Source organism: Haliotis cracherodii, unplaced genomic scaffold (genome assembly GCF_022045235.1).
Source record: "Haliotis cracherodii isolate W230 unplaced genomic scaffold, xgHalCrac1.p SCAF_13, whole genome shotgun sequence".
NCBI classification, from domain to species: Eukaryota; Metazoa; Mollusca; class Gastropoda; order Lepetellida; family Haliotidae; genus Haliotis; species Haliotis cracherodii.
Window position 1 is genome coordinate 31655400 of NW_027266268.1, and position 25030 is coordinate 31680429.

Genomic DNA, 25030 nt, shown 5'->3' on the forward strand with positions numbered 1-25030 from the left:
ACGATCTAGCTCCAACATGGTGAATACAGTTGCATCGTAAATTATGTAGCATCGCAAAACATCTTTGTTCACAATGTGCGTCCGTTCAACCAGCAGTTAGAGGGTACCAGGTAGTATGGTAAGACGAAAACCAGATGAGGAAGAAAAGATCAACAACAATATACACTGTTACTCAATGCAATGATAAAAGTTAGGAAGAGGGTAGCACTGTCCTTCACTTGTTTGCACTGTCAGTGTTCATTCATAATGTCATATGCTTGTCGTAAGAGACGACTAACGGGATCGGGTGGTCAGGCTCGCTGACTTGGTTGATCCCCACTGCGTGAATCGATGCTCATGAACCGCCGTCATATAGCTGGAATATTGCTGAGTGCGGCGTTAATCAACAAACCAACCAAAAAAAACGACGCTCATGATGTCAATTACTGGATTGTCCGGTCCAGACTCGATTATTTACAGACCGCCGTCATATAGCTGGAATATTGCTGAGTGCGGCCTCAAACAACAAACAGACAAAGAAACATTCTTAATGTGAACACAATGTCAAGCCTGTCGAACTCAACAATCACGCCCTATTGGATTCCCCCAGTGTTGACATTCAACAATGAAGACAGGCCAAATTAGAGCATGGACGAGAACCCATACATCAATATGTGTGTAACGAATTAAGAATAAAGCCGAAATGTGCCCCATACAAGACTGGAAACTGTCCCACTTTCGAATTTTAATTTTGATAAAAATAATATAAAATGAAATATATTTTTTCCTCTTCCTGGTATGTTTCGAATCCATAAACACAGGGACTTGTTTATAATTTTGGGACAATGTTTTACATAATGATTTTGTTTGAATTCTTTTTGCATGTTCAAAGTTATATGAGACGTGATTTCTATTTTATTTAATGAAATGAAGCCTGCTTAAGTCTACATCTGCACTCGAACACTGTTTACTTTGTTGAGGGTATACACTGATTTCTACCGTCATTTCTAAAACGTATTGCAACATTATTCTAATAACTCCACCGGATGAAAGCGAACCCCATGCAAGACTGAAATATCTTTATCTTGGCGTACCTGTATCGGGGGAACGCTTGACCCCCGGCCTATTCAGTCATGATTGGAATCTAAATTTATGGGGATAATAAAACGGGACTTTCTAAGACCCAAAGCGACGACGTGGGTATCGCATATACAAAATACAAACACATAACGTTATTGAAACCCGTCCCTGACTAAAGCGATATCCATTGATCCGATATACTCAGCTCTGTTAAAAGGCCTGTATAACGACCGTTTGCTAAAATCTTAAAGGGGTGGATAGAGGTGTGCTGTGCTTGGAGGCGGGTAGATTCGCCGATAAGTGGGGTCAGCCCTGAAAGGAAAGGTGGTCTGAGAAGGGGTGTTTCTTTTACCCCGTCTCTCTTAGTTACAGCGAGGTGATAGTGTGTCGGGACCAATACCTACTGGCGGACTATAGATACAAGTAAGTAATTACTCATTTTGCGTTATTATAATGAATGTTTTAAGGGTAGTGTGACATAATATGATTGGTAACTTGTGAAAGCTTGATATTTGTCATTAACTGGTCGTGAAAGTGATCATTTAACACCTGGTTCCCTACACTTATTTATTGAGGTTATTTTGAGAAATGATCAAGATATTACACTGAGTCCATCCTTCTAGGTAACGGTGTCGAGAATGTTCTCAATGAGAATTACGAGTGAATAGAAAATAACCACAATGACACAATACGTTGAATGTTAATTTTTAATCCATTCGTCCATCCACACTATGAGTTGTGAGGCAGTTTTGTGTCATGTTGTCTTGTTCACGGCATCGGTGTATACTAACTGTGGAAGGATTTGATTCTGACCAGGCATGTGTGTATATTTCGTGTATACAACAAACTTAATTTGAGGTAAAAGGGGAATTAACGTCGCGTTCAAGATGTTTGACCTCATATAGGGATATGCATGCACGTGTGTGTGTAGCTGCTCTCACTAGTCTAGACTTACGCCGGTTTTTCTACCACTCGCCAACTAAGATACCTCGCCGCAGTTTAACACGTTGCTCCACTCAGTCTGTGCGATTCGCTGTGCAGAGTTGCGTCCCTTGGGCACACCAGATCTATGATTGTGGGTTCGAATCCCGGTTTGCCCATATTATGTTTCTAGGTTTGTCAGCACCAAACCCCTGCTCGTGGGTTTCACCGAAGTGATAAACGTCTAAGGCCTGCGTCATATCGGGCTTTCCTCCCACATTAAGCTGACACGCCGCGATATAACTGTAATACTGTTAAAAGCGGCGTTAACCCAACTCACTCACTCAGTCTGTACTGACTTCGAGCTGACCAGTCCTTGTCCATCCCCTCTAATGTCGAACACCAGGCATGATAACAACAAGCACCATCTTATGAGGCGGTAATGGGATCGAACCATATACCTTCTGCTCTCCAGACAGACCCCTATCAACTGCACCCCTGAGTCTCATCAGCTAAAGAAACAGCAACAGATATAGCGATGTTAATGGCATATATTAGTTCTTAAAAAACACACGGTGCCATCATTTAGATTTGAAATAGATTTATTTAAGAGTGATTCAAGATATAAAACGTGACTTTGGAATTAACGTCATTCTTTGTTGTTAATCTACCTAAAAAAATACGTCATTAAAATATAAAGTACGGTTATAACGAACTCAAAGGGACTACTAATTTTAGTTCGTTATAACCGTAGTTCGTTATAAGTACATATACAGCATGACTACAGCAAGTAGTCGGGACCAAAAAGTAAGTTCGTTATATCCGTAGGTTCGTTATAAGCGTGTTCGTTATAACCGTAGTTTACTGTATCTGAATTCTGAATACAGTTTACTCAGTCACGGTGAGGCTTGTAGCTCTGTTATTCTCAGTCAATAACAACAACAACTACAACAACAACAAAAACAACATCATCAATGATAATACTTATAATAATAATATGTTATTTGAATTGTAATGACACTGTCCAACACATTGTCAGTGGATGCCCAGCTTTGGCACAAACACGGTATCTTAAGCGACGTGATGGAGTGGCTCGGTCATTTTATTACCGTCTTCGCAATATGCTTGTGATTTTGACACAGAGGTCCATCCATGTTACGAACCAGGATATGTAGGGGCATCATTGAAAATGATAAATACAAAATTCTTTGGAATAGGCCCTTAGACGTATCCAGGCCAACAAACCTGATCTTGTCCTTTTTTATGAATCCAGTGAAATCATTATACTATTTAATTTTCTGTCCCTTTTGACACTAATATGATTGACAAGATTGGGGAAAAATACGGCATATATGAAGACCTTGCTTTGGAAACGTCACGCTTGCATCCAAAGTACCAAGTTGTCAGTTGTCCCCATTGTTCTCGGTGCCTTAAGTTTGGTACCTCCCTATCGGTTGACTAGCATTGGGAGAGCACCCGGGTATGCTGCCAGGAATACAGCCCTTCTGACAATCTGGGTAATGCAGATACATTGTGGATGGGTTTGACTAGATGAAGAAGTCCCATTCGCTGTCTGGGCTACTTGTAGAGGAGGCAAGGGCCCCGAGTACATGATGATTCTAACCAGCCTGACTGTGTCAGGATCACCCAAAACCTCTTTGCTGCTTTTATTTTTTTTAATCTATATAATAATAAATAACAACCAACTATCATAACAACAAGAACACAATAAAGACCACTGTTATTTTAAACAACGATAGGCAATCGGCTACAGATCTCTTTCAATGTTCAAGCATAAAAGGCACCACAATGAAATACCTCAAGACAACATTTCGCCGTTGTAGGCACAGAAAGCTGAGTGTTTGTTGACAACAGCGGCGTTGGTATTGATCTGTATATGATTTCCAATAGATTGAGTATCGATTATTCTGGTTATTTGTGTACCAAGCTCTCCGTGTAGCGCCTGAGGTTAAACGCGGATAGAGCTGTGTACATACAGCCGAGTGTGTGGCGAGGAGTGAGTGAGTGAGTTGGGTTTTAACGCCGCTTTTAACATTATTCCAGTTATATCACGGCGTGTCAGCTTAATGTGGGAGGAAAGCCCGAAGTGATGCAGGTCTTAGACGTTTACCACTTCGGTGAAACCCACGAGCACGGGTATGGTGCTGACAAACCTAGAAACATAATTGGGGCGAACCGGGATTCGAACCCACAATCATAGGTTTCTGGCGTGCCCAAGGGACGCAACTCTGCACAGCGAATCGCGGCGCCTTAGACGACTGGGCCACCCGTGCCCCCTGTGTGGCGAGGAGTGTGATATGTGTAGATCTGTTGCCAGTTGTTTCACATTTGCCGCTTGAAAACATTTGTTCTAATTGTCAGTCAGGACATAGAAGGATAGACATTAACCACAGTTTGAAATTAACCACTAAAATATGAGTGAGTGAATGAGTGGGTATGTTTCTACGCCACCTATAGCAATATGCCAGCAATATCACAGCGGGGACACCAGAAATGGGCTTCACACATTGTACCCATGTCGGGAATCGAACCCGGGTCTTCGACGTGACAAGCGAACGCTTTAAGCTCTAGGCTGCCCGACGCCCCCCACTAAAATAAGAAAGGCAGGGCGAAACTACCTTTGTAGCAAAAAAGCAATTGCTTACACATAAAAAGCACAATTCTGTTACACATAAAAATCATTTTTTTTATTCGTAGACTTTAATTTATCATCTGTGCAGTAAATTATTAATACAAACTCTACAGAGTCGAACATGGTATTTATTGTCCAACTTGAAAATCGGAATCTTTACGCACTCGAATGAACATGTAAAACACCCAAAAGTAATATCGAATAGTTTTAATGTTCAACTTTCAATTGTCATCATAGATATTTCTTGAATGAAAGTCGAAAAATGTGTTGGAGGGGGAAACACGTAATATCACAAAACATTATAAATAAAATAACAATATTTGTTATAAATAAAATCTCACAAAAAAAGGTCCCAAAATGCAAATAGCGTTTAAGAGCATCTTATTATTAAAAATTCTCTGGGAGTATGCCCCACGCCCCCCTAGCGGACCATCGCAAATGTAGTTTAGCTTACAGTTAAAATTAGCCAAGTTGCGCTCGTGACAGGATAGGCTGTGCTACAATGACGATACTTATGGTGTTGCCACTACAAGTTAATTCGCCATTTGATACAAATGTTCTGATGTAGAAATATATGTTGGTTTGGAATTAGTGAGGAGTAGGTATTGATTATACCGCGTTTAGCAATACCACGGCGGGGACACTACACATGGGCTTCACACATTATGGGGAATCGAACCCAGACCTTTAGTTTGACGAGCGACTGCTTTAACCACCAGGATATCCCACTGTCTGGGCACTCCCGATACAAACATGCATCACCGCGTCTGCATGGTGAAGTGCGTCCGCGATCCCTGGTCGCGTCATACCAAAAGACGTTTAAAGATGGTACTTGTTGTTACCCTGTCTGGTGCTCGGCATTAAGGGGTTAAAGCAAGGACTGGTCGGCTCGGAGTTGGTATACTGTGTCTGAGTGGTGTATTCATGTTAAACTGCGGCATGGTATCTCAGTGGGCTAGCACTATAAATCGGCATCACTCCGGACTAGTACAAGCAGCCACTAACTCACACACACGTGCATGCACGTCGCTATATAAGTGCAATAATCTTGGACGCGACGTTAAACCCCATTTCACCTCACCTCACTATAAGTATATTACCTCAAATACAAAACAAATCAACAAAGATTCCATGTAATACAAACAAGAATGATTATTTAGAGAGCAATATCAGTGTTGTATCCGGGTCGACTGAAAGTTGAGAGCGTCCTGTGATTATTTCAACGACGTGTTGATGGGTATATCTTAGAATGACTGCGATCTTGACGGGTATATCTCAGAATAATTTGTTAATCTGAAGTTTACACGATATAAGGCTTTTCAATTGGACGAGAGGTCGGTCATCCGACCGCCAAATTGACGTTCATAAGTGTATGAACGACTCAATATGACGGACTACTTCCACATTCCTGGGGAAACCCCTTGGAATTCCCTAGCACGAATACATACAGAAGCGTTCTTTCTGATTATTTAGACCCTATGATCTTGAACTCAGCGTTTTAGTATACATTGGGAAACGTCAGAGGGTATGACTGCACGATCGTTCACGAATGGGCCATCCTACGACCCATCCTAATGAACAAAACGAAGAAATGCACATCCAAACTATGGCAGTATCGACTTGATCCGTCTCTAAGCTGACACTGACCGTCTCCAGTAATCTATGAGTTTACCTTAGAGTCTATTTGACCCATCTTTAATCACCTTTCAATGATCGGCCAATTGATCAATGATGACTAAAACATGTTACCGCCATAAGTTCACTAGCGACTCCCAAAATCTCTCCCGTCACGTTAATCGTGTCGGCCATTTTGACGTCTTGTACTGGATGTAAATGTATTACAACGCGCTGTCATTGTGACTGACTTACTGAGGTAGTTCTTAACAGACCTTTCTCATTTAATGGTGATATCATTTGAATACATGTGTTGCGTAAGATGTTTCTGAAGAGCAAGTTGTGCATCAATACGCCCATGTCATCTCTCTTTTTGAGGAACTATTTTATTCCGTCGCAAGCTCCGACGTTCATACAGTTTGGCCCTCACTCTATGAAGGTTCATACTCATATGAACTCACACAAAGTGAAAGTCAATTCTTAAATGATTGCGATCTTGACGGGTATATCTGTGAATGGTGGTTACATTCATAGTACAATGATAGGGCATGTGGTTAGATTCATAGTTCAATGATTGCCATGTGGATAGATTCATAGTTCAATGATTGCCATGTGGATAGATTCATAGTTCAATGATTGCCATGTGGATAGATTCATAGTTTTGTGGTTGGCACTTGAATAAATTCATTACACAATGATTGACATGTGGATAGATTCATAGTACAATGATTGACATGTGGTTAGATTCATAGTACAATGATTGGCATGTGAATAGATTCATAGTTCAATGATTGGCATGAGGTTAGATTCATAGTTCAATGATTGGCATGTGGTTAGATTCATAGTTCAATGATTGGCATGAGGATGAATAAATAGTTAAGTAATTGCCATGTGGATAGATTCATAGTTTTGTGGTTGGATAAATTCATTATACAATGATTGCCATGTGGATATATTCATACTACAATGATTGCCATGTGGATATATTCATAGTACAATGATTGCTATGTGGATATATTGACAGCACAATGATTGACATGTGGATAGATTCATAGTACAATGATTGGCATGTGGATATATTGACAGTACAATGATTGCCATTTGGATATATTCGTACTACAATGATTGGCATGTGGATATATTGACAGTACAATGATTGTCATTTGGATATATTCGTACTACAATGATTGGCATGTGGATATATTGACAGTACAATGATCGCCATGTGGATATATTCATACTACAATGATTGGCATGTGGGTATATTGACAGTACAATGATTGCCATTTGGATATATTCATACTACAATGATTGGCATGTGGATATATTGACAGTACAATGATTGCCATTTGGATATATTGATACTACAATGATTGGCATGTGGGTATATTGACAGTACAATGATTGCCATTTGGATATATTGATACTACAATGATTGGCATGTGGGTATATTGACAGTACAATGATTGCCATTTGGATATATTCATACTACAATGATTGGCATGTGGGTATATTGACAGTACAAGGATTGCCATGTGGATAGATTCATACTACAATGATTGCGATGTGGATATATTGACAGTACAATGGTTGCCATGTGGATAGATTCATACTACAATGATTGACATATGATTATTTTGATAGTACAATGATTGTTTGTGGAAAGATTCATAGTACAATGATTGTGGATAGATTCATAGTAGAATGATTGTTTGTGGATAGATTTATAGTAATGTGTTAAGGGAGTGCTGCAGTTAATATACACAAATACGGAACCCAAAATTGAATTCATTTGAATCTTTCAATGTAGTGACCCTCTTTTCAATGCATTTGGTACATTCGTCTTTATGATTGGCTACCGAACCGGTGATCATACACAAATACAACCACATTAAGAATAAATGCAGTCAGGTTACGACAAAGGCAATGGATTACGATAAACAGACACAATTGCAATCAGGCTATGATATAATACAACAGGTTACGATAATACAAGCTAACCTACCAGGTTACAATGAATAGAACCTAACCATAGGTTACTAATAACACAAAAAGGTTACGGAAACAAAAGCAGCTTACGATAAATACAACCAAGTTCCGATGAAGGGAAACAGGTCAGGATGCAAGTAGCGAGGTTGCGATCAATGGAGTCCGCCGCCATGTTCGTTCCTGTTCCAAATAAGACGCCTCTTAAAATATCATGGATTATAAGTAACGAATTCTGCCACGGGACCCTCCAGTTAAGGCGGAAGATGTATATGTTAAAAGAATATCGGTATGTCAAGCCAGAAAACTGTAGCCTTGACTTTAACTATTCATGTATCGAGTGAATATTAAAAAAAAATCCTGCACAAATACAAAATGAAGCAAAAATGATATTACAAGTTACGCGACTGGGTTCATGAATAAATTATTTCAAATGACATTATGTAAAGAAAATGTCGTGTATGTTTGTTGCCTGTTCTAAAAAGAAAATTAACATACCCGACAACACAACGCCAGCTGCGACAGCGATCGATACCCGAAGGATTCAAAGTCAATTTCAAACTTACAAGACTAAATTGATTTCTGATAGCTGAGTATACAGGTATTGGCTTTCTCGGGTGGGAGTATCGGAAATATAAAACGCTAACGCCAGTGAATAACCAGTTGCGATTATCCGCCGAAACACATTCTCTTGGGAGTAAAAGGAAAACCAGCGGTAAAAATTATATGAATGGATCACTGAAAATCAGGGATGACACCAGGTGTTTGCGAAACGAAGACACTTTTCTTGATGGCATGTGGTTATAGTGACAACATTCCATCACTGATAAGACTGTATTCTGAGTATTGTGTTATACATATAAAAAAGTTATAAAAACTGATGTATACTAGCCACATTAAGAAACTGTGCACGGAGAAAATATAGATATAAGGGCACACCGTCCATATATGAAATATAGGTTTGAACACAGCAATTATTGGAGACATTCAAACGCTCATGCACGTGCCATGTGATATGACGTCATTGATGGGGGCCTATGGACGTGCAATGTGTTACTGCACGTGCAACCTGTGCAGTTGTACACAGCATGTGCAACTCAAAATTCGCTGTCACTTTGGAAAGCATGATCTGCGGTCATTCAAAAATTCAAAACTTCTCAGGCGCAGACACAAGCATATCACAAGCAAATCATGCCAAGATTGAGAGCTGAACAGCGTCATGAAGCCATTGGAATGATCCGAGCGGGAATGAGGCAACAACAGGTGGCAACACATTTCCAATGCCATCGTCAACACCAATGTCCATGACCGGAAGCCCCATGTCCATGACCGGAACCCCCATGTCCATGGTCAGAACCCCCATGTCCATGCCCGAAACCCTATCTCCATGCCCGGAATACCCATGGCCATGAACGGAACCCCCATGTCCATGCCCGGAATACCTATGTCCATGACCGGAACCCCCATGTCCATGGCCGGAACCCCCATGTCCATGTCTGGAACCCCCATGTCCATGCCCGGGGCCCCCATGTCCATGGCCGGAACCCCCATGTCGATGGCTGGAGCCCCCATGTCCATGTCTGGAACCCCCTTGTCCATGCCCGGGGCCCCCATGTCCATGCACAGAAGATGTATATTAACGTGTCAGCTGTAACCCTTGCAAACAGCCCACCTCTGTAGGAACATCAGCTCTATCGTCTTTACCATATCTCACCATCTGGAATAAGTCATTAATATAGAATCGATAGTTTTCAATCGATAATGTCAATATCAGAGCTGCAATTGATACGCTTACATTCTACACACGTTGCTTGATGCAGTCGTGCTGCACTGCAACAATGCGCAATACTTAGTGACTGACTGGACCATAGCAATGGGGACAATACTCCAGTGGAAGTTTGGCTTTCCTGTATGAGCGGAAACACAGAATGGGCTTCTATAATTAACTTAAAACCTGAAACTGGATATATCCAAGCAACATGGCGGCGTTATACGACACAATTCTTAATACCTTTACAGTAATGGTAGAAACACCGAAGCATTGTTCCAAGGATGACACCCAACAAAAAGGTATGCACTGATTGTATATTGTACAGGAACATTGTCACACACGTGTTGTGTAGGGTATGTACTGTGTGTATATTGTACAGGAACATTGTCACACACGCGTTGTGTAGGATATGTACTGTGTGTATATTGTACAGTGACATTATCACACATGTCTTGTGTGGGGTATGTACTGATTGTATATTGTACAGGGACATTGTCACATGCCTTGTGTACGGTGTGTTCTGATTGTATAGTGTACAGAGACATTGTCACACACGTCCTTGTAGTGTGTGTTCTGATTGTTTATTGTACAGGGACATTGTCACACACGTCCTGTGTAGGGTGTGTTCTGATTGTATATTGTACAGGGACATGGTCACACAGGTCTTGTGTAGGGTATGTTCTGATTGTATATTGTACAAGAACATTGTCACACACGTCCTGTGTAAGGTATGTTCTGATTGTATATTGTACAGGAACATTGTCACACACGTCCTGTGTAGGGTATGTTCTGATTGTATATTGTACAGGAACATTGTCACACACGTCCTGTGTAGGGTGTGTTCTGATTGTATATTGTACAGGGACATTGTCACATGTCTTGTGTAGGCTATGTACTGATTGTATATTGTACAGGAACATTGTCACACACGTCTTGTGTAGGGTGTGTTCTGATTGTATATTGTACAGGGACATTATCACACACGTCTTGTGTAGGGTATGTACTGTGTGTGTGTATATTGACATTGCCACACGTCTTGTGTAGGGTATGTACTGATTGTATATTGTACAGGGACATTGTCACATGTCTTGTGTAGGGTGTGTTCTGATTGTATATTGTACAGGGACATTGCCACACGTCTTGTGTAGGCTATGTACTGATTGTATATTGTACACGGACATTGTGACATGTCTTGTGTAGGGTGTGTACTGATTGTATATTGTACAGGGACATTATCACACACGTCTTGTGTAGGGTATGTACTGCGTGTATATTGTACAGAGACATTGTCACACACGTGTTGTGTAGGGTATGTTCTGTTTGTATATTGTACAGGGACATTGTCACACACGTCTTGTGTAGGGTATGAAGTGTGTGTATATTGTACAGGGACATTGTCACATGTCTTGTGTAGGGTGTGTTCTGAATGTATATTGTACAGGGACATTGTCACACACGTCATGTGTAGGGTGTGTTCTGATTGTATATTGTACAGGAACATTGTCACACACGTCTTGTGTAGGGTATGAAGTGTGTGTATATTGTACAGGGACATTATCACACACGTCCTGTGTAGGGTATGTACTGATTGTATATTGTACAGGGACATTATCACACACGTCCTGTGTAGGGTATGTACTGATTGTATATTGTACAGGGACATTGTCACATGTCTTGTGTAGAGTGTGTTCTGATTGTATATTGTACAAGGACATTGTCACATGTCTTGTGTAGGGTATGAAGTGTGTGTATATTGTACAGGGACATTGTCACATGTCTTGTGTAGGGTGTGTTCTGATTGTATATTGTACAGGGACATTGTCACATGTCTTGTGTAGGGTGTGTTCTGATTGTATATTGTACAGGGACATTGTCACATGTCTTGTGTAGGGTGTGTTCTGATTGTATATTGTACAGGGACATGGTCACACACGTCCTGTGTAGGGTGTGTTCTGATTGTATATTGTACAGGGACATTGTCACATGTCTTGTGTAGGGTGTGTTCTGATTGTATATTGTACAGGGACATGGTCACACACGTCCTGTGTAGGGTGTGTTCTGATTGTATATTGTACAGGGACATTGTCACATGTCTTGTGTAGGGTGTGTTCTGATTGTATATTGTACAGGGACATGGTCACACAGGTCTTGTGTGGGGTATGTACTGATTGTATATTGTAAAGGAACATTATAAAACACGTATTTAAGGGTGAGTGATTCTGGTGACTGACGGAATGATTGTTGACAAATATATAATACGGAATCATTACTGGATATGACATTAACGGACATACATACAAAAAGCTTAATAATTAATCTGTATTTCTGAAATGGGGAAAACGATTACATACTAGTATGTCTTTGGTCATGTGAGCGTAGGGTGAATATATAGCGAGACGATGAGAGAGAACGCTAAACAGACTTACTGATAGATATACAGACATCTATATCACCTGACTCTCAATTCCCATCCGGATTGAAACTACGTGATCAAAGTTCAACGATGATATATAAAGCGCACTTTGAAATGTTTGTCATTTCTGTAAGTAATATTTCTTATCGGTGGAATGGCTTGTTTGCTCTTTACAAGTATTAGCACACATGCAGCTATCTTCGTCAATTAGTCATCACGATATTTCCATTATTCTAGACTTGCAATCCCACCAACACAGAGACTCAGTGGTAAATGTAGGCTGGGAGAAAACCCTTGACACTCTGACATATATTGCACGATGACATGTCACACATTATGACCTCTAGTGTTACATACAAACCAGTGATGTATTGAAATATAATTAGTGGGCTGCGAAAGCCACAATTACTGATATCCTTGAACACGCTGCTTCATCGACTGTGATTAATGACGTGTAATCCTTCTCTCGGGACGACATTACCAAACACGGTGGAATGACGGGACCTACACCAACCTGGGACTCCACATTGGAGTTTCGATGTGTGTGGTGTGGTGTGGTGTGGTGTGTATGAGTGTGTGTGTGTGTAGTGTGGTGTGTATGAGTGTGTGTGGTGTGGTGTGGTGTGGTGTGGTGTGGTGTGGTGTGGTGTGTATGAGTGTGTGTGTTGTGCGTGTGGATGTAGTGTGTGTGGTGTGTATGAGTCTGTGTGTGGGTGGGGTGTGTGTGTTGGTGGTGTGTGTATGCATTGGTTTGGTTCGCGATGAGTGTGTGTGTGTAGTGTGTGTGGTGTGAATGAGTGTGTGTGTGGTGTGGTGTGTGGTGTGGGTGTGTGTGTGTGTGGTGTGTATGACTGTGTGTGTGTGGTGTGTATGAGTGTGTGTGGTGTGGTGTGTGTATGTGTTGTGTGTGTGGATGGAGTGTGTGTGCGTGGTGTGTATGAATGTGTGTGTGTGTGTGGTGTGTGTATGAATGTGTGTGGTGTGCGTGTGGATGTAGTGTGTGTGTGGTGTGTATGAGTCTGTGTGTGGGTGGGGTGTGTGTGTTGGTGGTGTGTGTATGCATTGGTTTGGTTCGCGATTTTGTAATGTTTAGAACCTCAGTTATTTTTTCCAACATAAACAGGTGCTCAATCATCCAATTTTATAAATAAATAAAAATAGGAAGCTGTAGAATATGGACAGTTGTTTGCAAGAAACCGCCACATATGTTTTTCTTGCAATACTAGGCAGACGTATTTTTTTTAATCAAACAGCGCTTGATTATGTTTTTTGAAATAATCACTTCCCTCCTCTCTGAAAATCAAATGGTTTCTCGCTTACAAGACAGCACCAACTATCTGTACCAGGAATAGGGCTGTAACTGTAGTTCAACGGACAACATAGCAGCGTGATACTGACGAGACAGGTCGCAAGAGAACCTGTCAACCGTGGTGCTGTCGCTGCCGTGACGTGGTAATTGATACCGCTCAGGTGAACAAAACGCGGGTCTACTTTCTCCAGGCTTGGTCTCCCGCATTGTATCAATGTCCACGGGAAATACGGGATGTATTCTGCTGTATGTGATGGGCATTCGACATGAGACGTGTGGTCCACTTAACCAGAACTGTTCGTGGTTCATTTTGAATTTCATGGTAGATTCTGTGATGTCCGTCTGGTAGGGACACCAGTTGTCATCGAGTACTGGGATGGATACACGTGTCTGTGGACTACCTAACTATCGCCATACTCCTGGACACGCAAAGCATAAAGTCGAGTGTGTTTAGTGCTGCGTGGAACACTCAACGCCTTTCATTGACAACAGTTGTGAGAAAGAAGACATGGAACTTCATAGAAGCCAACTTTGTTGTGATTTGTAATGATGTGTCACGACCTTTTTTGTCCCTTCATCGCGTGGATGGATAACAGTATGGGTCAGCTTTATCCTTTATCCTTGGAAGTCGAAGGTGGTTTTTGTGGTGTGTGGAACACTCATCCTCTGTCATTGTCCATTGTTAAATCATAATATCTGCTGGCGATGCCCGAAAGTCTTTATATGATCATAGAAGATGGCAGTGCTACAGGACATGGAACTTTATAGATGGTAATTTCTTTGAGATTTCTAATGGCGTGTCGTGACCTTTTGCTACCCCTACGGTATTGGTGATGGTGTTATATCTAAGTGGAGAACGGTGTTTATAATGGCGCTCATGAAGACATCAATGCTTCAAGGTGATTATCCTTTTATAGCCACACCGTGAAGCAGCGGGTCCCAAAAATATTTTTGTCCTTCATATGCCTGACCTAATACTAATTCGCCTGTCGGAATTTCCTATGACCTAATTACTCCCCAAAGCCGTAGAAAAGTTAATTGGGCTTGCTCTTTGTCTCTGAAATAGTAAGTGTTGTGGGACCATATATATTGTTTGGTTCCATGTTTCTCGAAAGATATATATATATATTCTCCAACAGATACCCAAGCACCCTGATGTCTAAATCAGAGTACAGTAAACTACGGTTATAACGAACTCAAAGGGACTACTAGTTTTAGTTCGTTATAACCGTAGTTCGTTATAGGTACATATACAGCATAACTACAACAAGTAGTCGGGACCAAAAAGTAAGTTTGTTATATCCGTCAGTTCGTTATAAGCGTGTTCGTTATAACCGTAGTTTACTGTATTTAACAGTTTAACTTGAGTAGGTAATCACATATTTAGCAACTCCTGGTGACCTTATTGATGGAGTTTGAGATAAAATGTGCTTCGGTTGCACGAAGTCCTCTCTCTAACGCGCCTTCTTCCGTCCATACCTTCGAAGGGTTTGCTCACATTATATCTGCACGACGCCATTCTTGAATGTATGATTCAGACTCGATTGTTTACAGGCTGCTGCCGGGTGGCAGGAGAGTAGCTGGGTGCAGTGTTAGGCAACAAACAGGCACAGACCTTTTATGCATGTTGTCTGAGTAGCAAGTGCTACCGGTAGAACAAGACGGCTGGTGTCACATGTTTTCAGTTATCCATACCTATAATTTTCGTCACTATTTTGCCTTTTACGCCCTACGGAATCTGTTTGGGCAGATAATCGACACTGGGTATTCTTTGGTGTTGACATTTTATATATACATGTTGTTTGGAATCAGTATATGTCGTAAAATATATGATCAACACACACTTTTCTGTGCGTGTATTGAAAAGTTGCAAACGAGTAAACGTGACCTTCTTTTAGAGTCCAGGAATTGCATTCATAGTGATACAAGGCTCGTGACAGAATCGATTAGGCCAATCTCCGCGTGTCAATCAATCATGTCGACACAGTCATACGCTGACAGCCAAAGCTGACCTCTGACCCGTTATCTCACCTTGGGAGCCCGACGCCCCACACAGACAGAGGTCAGATGGTCTGTTTGAAGTTGAGCTATCGCGTGCACGGATCACCAGTAAGCAGCGACCAGCATGTCTTTGTCCTTATCACTTGATCTCGGCATTCTGAATAAGGCTTCTGTATATAGGCGTTGTGCTGATTGTAGTACCCGTCTCAAGAATGTCGGGACCCGTGAAGAGCCGGGTAGAAAAGCTCTTAAGCAACCCATGCTAGCCGTAAAAGGCGACTATGCTTGTCTGACTTGGTTGATGCATGTCATCGATTCAAATTACGTGGATCGATGCTCATGATATCAATCACTGGATTGTCTTGTCCAGATTCGATTATTTACAGACCGCCGTCATATAGCTGGAATATTGCTGAGTGCGGCGTTATACAACAAACCAACAACAAGAATGTCGGTGTGTCAAATGTTTGAACTTAATGTGTTTTAATGGAGTGATCCCTTTCGGTACGGTTATGTGGAGACATGTTGCTTTCTATGAGAGAGTTCAGGGCCCTTTATAAAAGGGTTGTATTGATGTTAATGTACCTTTCAACAATACCGTTGTTTAAACGTTTTCCAATGTGTTTTTTAGGGAGATTGGTGAAACTATTCATTCTATGTGACAACATGTTGGTTCTGCCTGGCGATGTGTTTCAGCACTACATGTTGGTTCTACCTGGCGATGTGTTTTAGCACTACATGTTGGTTCTACCTGGCGATGTGTTTCGGCACTACGCATTGGTTCTGCCTGGCGACGTGTTTAGGCACTACGCGTTGGTTCTGCCTGGCGACGTGTTTCGGCAGTACGCGTTGGTTCTGCCTGGCGACGTGTTTCGGCAGTACGCATTGGTTCTGCCTGGCGACGTGTTTCGGCAGTACGCGTTGGTTCTGCCTGGCGACGTGTTTCGGCAGTACGCGTTGGTTCTGCCTGGCGACGTGTTTAGGCACTACGCGTTGGTTCTGCCTGGCGACGTGTTTCGGCAGTACGCGTTGGTTCTGCCTGGCGACGTGTTTCGGCAGTACGCATTGGTTCTGCCTGGCGACGTGTTTCGGCAGTACGCATTGGTTCTGCCTGGCGACATGTTTCGGCACTACGCATTGGTTCTGTCTGGCGACGTGTTTCGGCAGTACGCATTGGTTCTGCCTGGCGACGTGTTTCGGCACTATGCGTTGGTTCTGCCTGGCGACGTGTTTCGGCAGTACGCATTGGTTCTGTCTGGCGACGTGTCTCGGCACTACATGTTCTTTCTTCCTGGCGACGTGTTTCGGCAGTACGCATTGGTTCTGCGTGGCGATGTGTTTCGGCAGTACGCATTGGTTCTGTCTGTCGACGTGTTTCGGCACTACGCGTTGGTTCTGCCTGTAGACGTGTTTTAGCACTACGCATTGGTTCTGCGTGGCGATGTGTTTCGGCAGTACGCATTGGTTCTGCCTGGCGACGTGTTTCGGCACTACGCGTTGGTTCTGCCTGGCGATGTGTTTCGGCAGTACGCGTTGGTTCTGCCTGGCGACGTGTTTCGGCACTACGCGTTGGTTCTGCCTGGCGACGTGTTTCGGCACTACGCATTGGTTCTGTCTGGCGACGTGTCTCGGCACTACATGTTCTTTCGTCCTGGCGACGTGTTTCGGCACTACGCATTGGTTCTGCCTGTCGACGTGTTTCGGCACTACGCGTTGGTTCTGCCTGTCGACGTGTTTCGGCACTACGCGTTGGTTCTGCCTGGCGACGTGTTTCGGCAGTACGCATTGGTTCTGTCTGGCGACGTGTTTCGGCAGTACGCATTGGTTCTGTCTGGCGACGTGTTTCGGCACTACGCACACCCTAATACACACAATGCGAGACAGAAAAACCTTCAAAGTGTGAATACGACTTCCACGGTCCAAACACATCCGTGATTCAATTAACTCGCCCCTTCGTCCGTCGAACAAATATGTAGGATGTTATCAGCATGTGAATATTCAATCAACGGTAGGAGGGGTTTGTTGATTCTTGGTTGGTTGGTTTGTTAAAGATCCGGGGTAGAATAGGTCTTCAGCAACCCATGCTGGCCGTAAAGGAGGACTATGCTTGTCGTATGAGGCGACTAACGGGATCGGGTGGTCAGGCTCGCTGACTTGGTTGATGCATGTCATCGATCCAAATTACGTGGATCGATGCTCATGATATCAATCACTGGATTGTCTTGTCAAGATTCGATTATTTACAGACCGCCGTCATATAGCTGGAATGTTGCTGAGTGCGGCGTTAAACAACAAACAAACAGGATAATGGATGTTTCTATTTCAATTCTAGGCCCCGTTGTGATGCAACCTTAGCGACACGCCCACTCGGAGCCGGAACTAGCATGCCCCCACGAGGCCGACAGCGGAAGCGGGACATTAAGACACCCCCTTCCCGGCAGGCGGAACACCGCAGAATCAATGACATCATACAGGAAGTGAACTATGGCATCCGGAAGTTCAACAGGACGCACTTTGAGGGGAAGTCCGTCGACTATCACGCATGCTCAGAATGCATGGACAAATTACTGGAGGAATGGGACATGGACAAAGATTCTCTGTCAACATGGAAGGAATTTATAGACACGACCAACACGAAGACCATCGACAAGAAAACCAAAAAGAGCGCACAGTTCAAAACCTTGCTCCATTTGTGTCACCGTGCGAGAGACTTCGAGGTTATGGTTCCGGTCATGCGCAATAAGCTCGTTTCCTGTGTGAATGACCATGTGTCCAAATACTGCCTCAGCTTTGAGGAGGATTCAAGGCCCCATGAGGTCACACCTATCAAAGACTATGACACTGCCATAGCGTCAAACAAGGTGGAGATCGAAGAGAAACTTAACACTGTCAACCACAGTATACTGCGGTATGGGGAACTAAAGAGTCCTTTTTACAAGTTTGTGTTTGATGGCCAGGAGCATGGGACGCTGATGGAGGACATCACTGCCACGTTCAGTGAGGTTTCTGAGATGCTGAAAAAGTGGGTGGAAGATGATGCGTCTTACCCCGAAAAACTCAATCAGGAAATTCAGTTTAATAATTCTTATAAGGAAAAGATGCAGGATGAAATTGCTTCTTTGCATGACAAGAAATCACACAACTCTCAGCAAATTGATAAAATGCAACGATCGAGGGTGAAATTGGAAAAGGAGTATAATATTTATAAACAAGAGAAAATTAAGACCAAACGACGACTGGAGACAGTTGAGTTAAAGATCGAGAGACTTGGCAAAGAGAGGGAGGCGAGTAGTGAAAAACTTGAAGAGCAGAAAGGAAAACGGGGACAAAAAATCCCTAAATCTCCTCGAGAGAAAAGTGACCTTGAACGACAGATTGACAAATGTCAACGTGACCTTGAACTTTTTGATGAACGTGAACGACCAATGAAACGCCAGAGAAGTCGGCTGAAGAAGGAGCATAAAGAGGTGTCCGACAGGACGTATGAGTTAAAGGTGGAAGTTGTGACCCTGAGACACAAGCAGTTCGAGTTAAGGTAAGTAACACATCTGAACAATACCGAATGATAAAAGCAAAATACTAATTATAAGGGCTGTGAGGTTTGCTGTGAGGTAAGGCGACATACATACATACATACATACATACATACATACATACATACATACATACATACATACATACATACATACATACATACATACATACATACATACATGCATACATGCATACACACACACACACACACACACACACACACACACACACACACACATATATATATATATATATATATATATATATGTGTGTGTGTGTGTGTGTGTGTGTGCATGTGTGTGTGCATGTGCACGTGCTCGTTTCCGGTTTTATAGTGCTAGCCCTCTGATATACCAAACCGCAGTTTAACATACCCCACTCAGACACAAAATACTGACTTCGAGCCGCCAAGTCCTTGTTATATCTCCTTAATGCTGAGCGCCAAGCAGGCTAACAATTCCATCTTTTAACGTCTTTTGATATGACGCGGTCGGGCTCGAACCGACCTCCACTTTCCATGCTCACGTTCTATCCACTAGACCACGGAGGCGACACTGGGAGGTTTGCGAGATACAGTTTATATTCTCTGTCATCACTACAATATATGGCATTTTATTATCTGAAAGGAAGAGCAAAATTATTGCGTGGGTCGATGCTCATGATATCAATCACTGGATTGTCTTGTCAAGATTCGATTATTTACAGACCGCTGTCATATAGCTGGAATATTGCTGAGTGCGGCGTTAAACAACAAGCAAACAAATCATCAACATTTAAGCCCAACGCATGTGGACGTGGATGATAAAGATGAAAATGTGTGTTTGTTACAGAAAGGAGATGGATAACATTGACATTGAAATCAGCTCTATTCAGGAGAGAATCGCCAGCATAGATCAAAAGACTGAGGTTATCAGGAAGATCCGAGACATGAAGCTGTTACCAACGTACTTGAGAAAACGTCACCTGGAGAAGAGGAACGAACCCCTGGTTGAAGGTGAGAGCTGTCATACTAGCCTGTATAGCATAGATACGAAGTCGAGGTGAGAGCAGTTACACTGGCAGGTATAGCATAGATACCAAGTTGAGGTGAGAGCTGTCACACTGGCAGGTATAGCATAGATACGAAGTCGAGGTGAGAGCTGTTACACTGGCAGGTGTAGCATAGATACCAAGTCGAGATGAGAGCTGTTGTACTGGCAGGTATAGCATAGATACCAAGTCGAGATGAGAGCTGTTGTACTGGCAGGTATAGCATAGATACCAATTCTAGGTGAGAGCTGTTACACTGGCAGGTATAGCATAGATACGAAGTCGAGGTGAGAGCTGTTACACTAGTCGGTATAGCATAGATACGAAGTCGAGGTGAGAGCTGTTACACTGTAAGGTAAAACATAGATACCAGGTCGAGGTGAGAGCTGTCACACTGGCAGGCATAGCATAGATACGAAGTCGAGGTGAGAGCTGTCACACTGGCAGGTATAGCATAGATACCAAGTCGAGGTGAGAACTGTCACACTGGCAGGTATAGCATGGATACGAAGTCGAGGTGAGAGCTGTCACACTGGCAGGTATAGCATAGATACGAAGTCGAGGTGAGAGCTGTCACACTGGCAGGTATAGCATAGATACCAAGTCGAGGTGAGAGCTGTCACACTGGCAGGTATAGCATAGATACGAAGTCGAGGTGAGAGCTGTCACACTGGTAGGTATAGCATAGATACGAAGTCGAGGTGAGAGCTGTCACACTGGTAGGCATAGCATAGATACGAAGTCGAGGTGAGAGCTGTTACACTGGCAGGTATAGCATAGATACGAAGTCGAGGTGAGAGCTGTCACACTGGCAGGTATAGCATAGATACAAAGTCGAGGTGAGAGCTGTCACACTGGCAGGTATAGCATAGATACAAAGTCGATGTGAGAGCTGTCACACTGGCAGGCATAGCATAAATACGAAGTCGAGGTGAGAGCTGTTATATTGGCATGTATAGCATAGATACGAAGTCGAGGTGAGAGCTGTCACACTGGCAGGCATAGCATAGATACGAAGTCGGGGTGAGAGCTGTCACACTGGCAGGCATAGCATAGATACGAAGTCGAGGTGAAAGCTGTTATATTGGCATGTATAGCATAGATACGAAGTCGGGATGAGAGCTGTCACACTGGCAGGCATAGCATAGATACGAAGTCGGGGTGAGAGCTGTCACACTGGCAGGCATAGCATAGATACGAAGTCGGGATGAGAGCTGTCACACTGGCAGGCATAGCATAGATACGAAGTCGGGGTGAGAGCTGTCACAATTGCAGGCATAGCATAGATACGAAATCGAGGTGAGAGCTGTCACACTGGCAGGCATAGCACAGATACGAAGTCGGGGTGAGAGCTGTCACACTGGCAGGTATAGCATAGATACGAAGTCGGGGTGAGAGCTGTCACACTGGCAGGTTTAGCATAGATACCAAGTCGAGGTGAGAGCTGTCACACTGGCAGGTATAGCATAGATACCAAGTCGAGGTGAGAGCTGTCCTACTGGCCGGTGTAGCATACCAAATGGAGGTGAGAGCTGTCACACTGGCAGGCATAGCATAGATACGAAGTCGGAGTGAGAGCTGTCACACTGGCAGGCATAGCATATATACGAAGTCGAGTTGAGAGCTGTCATACTTGCAGGTATAGCATAGATACGAAGTCGAGGTGAGAGCTGTCACACTGGCAGGTATAGCATAGATACCAAGTCGAGGTGAGAGCTGTCATACTGGCAGGTATAGCATACTAAGTCGAGGTGAGAGCTGTCACACTGGCAGGTATAGCATAGATACCAAGTCGAGGTGAGAGCTGTCATACTGGCAGGTATAGCATGCTAAGTAGAGGTGAGAGCTGTCACACTTGCAGATATAGCATAGATACCAAGTCGAGGTGAGAAAAGTTATACTGGCAGATACTTCAAGTTAAGATAAGTTTCTATAAGCTGATGTCCTCTGAGTTTGTAACCGTATGAAATACAGTGTACCTGTCAAATGATGGGTTGTGTGAAATATAAGTCATAGTAAAGTTTCTGTATCCTTATTATTGAATTGTCATATCAGTTTTATTCGGCAGTCATAAATTTAACATTTTTCGACATGGATAACGGGGCTACAATAGGTCTTCAGCAACCCATGCTTGCCGTAAAAATGCGACTATGCTTGTCGTAAGAGGCGACTTAGGGTGGTCAGTCTCGCTGACTTGGTTGATGCATGTTATCGTGTCCCAATTGAATGGATCGATGCTCATGATGTCAATCACTGGCTTGTCTGGTCAAGACTCGGCTCTTTACAAACCGCCGTCATATAGCAGGTATAATGCTGAGTGTGGCGTTAAACAACAAACAAACAAACAAAATCATCAGGGATAATACGTGTAACACTTTGCTTGAAAAGATGATTGCTGCACTTCAACCCCTCGTTCATATGTTGCCAGACAAACTTCAAGATGCGTGTCAGTACGTGGCGCATTCAATCGGCGATGACTGGAAGCGGTTGTACGATCGTCTGCCCTTCATTCCGTTACGTGACGGAAGCAGACGACAGCGTGACGTGGAGATCATGGACCTGATTGCCGCCAAACGTGACAGGACAACAGAAGAGCAGGCGCGACAGAGTCTGGATAAATGGCGCTGGTTCAACAGACAGGGGGACGTAGGACAGCTGATAAAAACTCTCAGGAAGATGCACAAGGTGGACATTGCAAGAAAACTGGAGAACAAATTCATGATTGAGAATGTGTATGGTTAGGCAATGGAACCATGTTGTAATACAGTCGCCTTTGTGAAAACATAGCTAGATCGTGGACCATTGATCGTGTTTCGTGAGGGTGAACCGAAATTAAATTCACAAGATCCTGAGTAAGTCAAGGAAACTGACAGAATGACATTCCAACATGTATGATCGTGCGCGTGTGAAATCGTTGTACCAATGAAAAGTATAATGCCTTTGAGAGATTATAAGGAAGGGTTTTTACATTACGTATGCATGTGAGCGAGTGTGTGTGAGTTGGGTTTTACGCCGCTTTTACCAGTATTCCAGTTATATTACGGCGTGTCTGCTTAATGTGGGAGGAAAGCCCGAAGTGATGCAGGTCTCCGACGTTTACCACTTCGGTGAAACCCACGAGAACATAATCGGGGCGAATCGGGATTCGAACCCACAATCATAGGTTTCTGGCGTGGCCAAGGGACGCAACTCTGCACAGTGAATCGCGGCGTCTTAGACGACTAGGCCACCCGTGCCCCCCACGTATGCATTTGAGTGGAGACGTATGTGAATACGTATGTGTTTGTTTATACGGGGATGCTTTTCTAGACAATGTTGGATGCAGAGTCGGAAGAGTGTTTGTAGAGTACCCTTGGTTAACTGGAAGATACGAGAAGACGTCAAAGTCAAACACATCGATAGCCTTACCGAGAAGTGACATTTTTACCGACGAGCCTTAGATGGTCAAGAACGAGCCTTGTTTCATATTCCTCGGAAAATGAAGATCACAGTTTGTCGTTGTCACTCGGCAAACTGGAATGGAATTATGAAGTATTCTTTGAGCATGAAGTCGCAGTGAAAGAGGTCACGGCACGAGCTGATCAGTAGTCAATGGTGCGGCAATTCGATGTGCAGATTTACGTCCTTTGTTCGTTCCAGGATCCGCTGATGTATTATGTAGCAGGGCGTGGAGTCATCGCGGAGATGACATCAACAGCTTGCTGGCGGGTTACCTCTTTGGCCATGATGACAAGGCGTCCGACATCCGATCAGAAGGTCCATGATTTGAATCCCATCATGGATACAGATAGTTTACATAACTGATACATGTACTCTCTACACTGCGTAGGTCATGTCAGAAACTGTAGCTAACAGAGAGTTCAGACGCTGCCCGAGTTGGGCTTTTAGATTATACTCTGTAAATATCCCTATAGAACCCTGGTTGTGCTGCCGTGGATTGTGTTAGATGAGTCCAGATTCTGTGGTAAAAGTAAATAGTTGACTGACTAAATGGCAAATTACCATCATAGCTGTATAGAGGACTAAAGAAGCCGACCTTCTGTCGTTTACAGTTTCTTCACAAGATGTAAAAAATGTATCAACGATTAAAGTTTCTATGCATTATAAATGAAGATAATTACCTTAACGTTTAGACTCCACCTGATTCAGGATAAATATCCTTCATGTACAATATATTTATATGCCATTGTATTATATGCCACAAAGTATCTCAAGGCGAACCTGTGATATCTCCATATGCTGGAAAAAGCACAATATTAATGATAAATAAGACGTTTATTGTTTTTATTGGTTATTGTCAAAGATGTCATGTTGAAATAAATGAATGACTGTTTCAGTTTTTTATTGTCTACAGTCTGGCGCATTCAACAACTCTACCTGATTATGTCACATCGATATTTTGTTTTGTCAGTCGAGGAGCAATAAATATTATTCTCTTCGTGAAAAAATCACAAGGCCGTCCATAGTAGGCACACACGACAATAAACATATGCCCCAGTACATCCAAGTGTGATCCACTAATCAGTTTATAGATTGATTTATTTCTATATCATCTAGTGACCTATATATAACCTTATACATGAAGATCCGGGTTTCCATGCTTACCGTAAAAGGCAACTATGCTTGTGGTAAGAGGCGACTAACGGGATCGGGTGGTCAGGTTCGCTGACTTAGTTGATGCATGTCATCGTATCCCAATTGCGTGGATCGATGCTAATGACATCAATCATTGGATTATCT

General features: G+C 42.9%; 2 protein-coding genes across 3 annotated transcripts; one reads left to right on the top strand and one right to left on the bottom strand.

Annotated features, from left to right (window-relative positions):
* The first annotated feature begins 1406 nt into the window (after positions 1 to 1406).
* On the top strand, positions 1407 to 24623 carry LOC139459189 (trichohyalin-like). 2 transcript variants are annotated; one of them, XM_071240641.1, is made up of 4 exons: positions 1407 to 1482; positions 18060 to 19262; positions 20092 to 20255; positions 22719 to 24623. In XM_071240641.1, exons 2-4 carry the CDS (start codon positions 18112 to 18114, stop codon positions 23030 to 23032), a joined length of 1629 nt encoding a protein of 542 aa, XP_071096742.1. In that variant the 5' UTR covers positions 1407 to 1482; positions 18060 to 18111; the 3' UTR covers positions 23033 to 24623. The 2 variants fall into 2 exon arrangements, with proteins under 2 accessions (XP_071096742.1, XP_071096743.1); XM_071240642.1 differs by lacking the exon at positions 1407 to 1482 and adding an exon at positions 10217 to 10303.
* Positions 16707 to 17513, bottom strand: LOC139458616 (capping protein-inhibiting regulator of actin dynamics-like). Its single transcript, XM_071240038.1, has one exon. The coding sequence runs from the start codon at positions 17511 to 17513 to the stop codon at positions 16707 to 16709; it is 807 nt and encodes a 268-aa protein (XP_071096139.1).
* Positions 24624 to 25030: the final 407 nt, after the last annotated feature.

Excerpts from the sequence above, each read along its gene's own strand:
- LOC139458616 (XM_071240038.1), bottom strand. The coding sequence starts at position 17,513 with ATGCGTACTGCCGAAACACGTCGCCAGGCAGAACCAACGCGTAGTGCC.
- LOC139459189 (XM_071240641.1), top strand. The coding sequence starts at position 18,112 with ATGCCCCCACGAGGCCGACAGCGGAAGCGGGACATTAAGACACCCCCT. Across the intron at positions 19,263-20,091 it reads CACAAGCAGTTCGAGTTAAG|AAAGGAGATGGATAACATTG; the intron begins GTAAGTAACACA and ends TGTTTGTTACAG. Across the intron at positions 20,256-22,718 it reads GAACGAACCCCTGGTTGAAG|ACAAACTTCAAGATGCGTGT; the intron begins GTGAGAGCTGTC and ends ATATGTTGCCAG.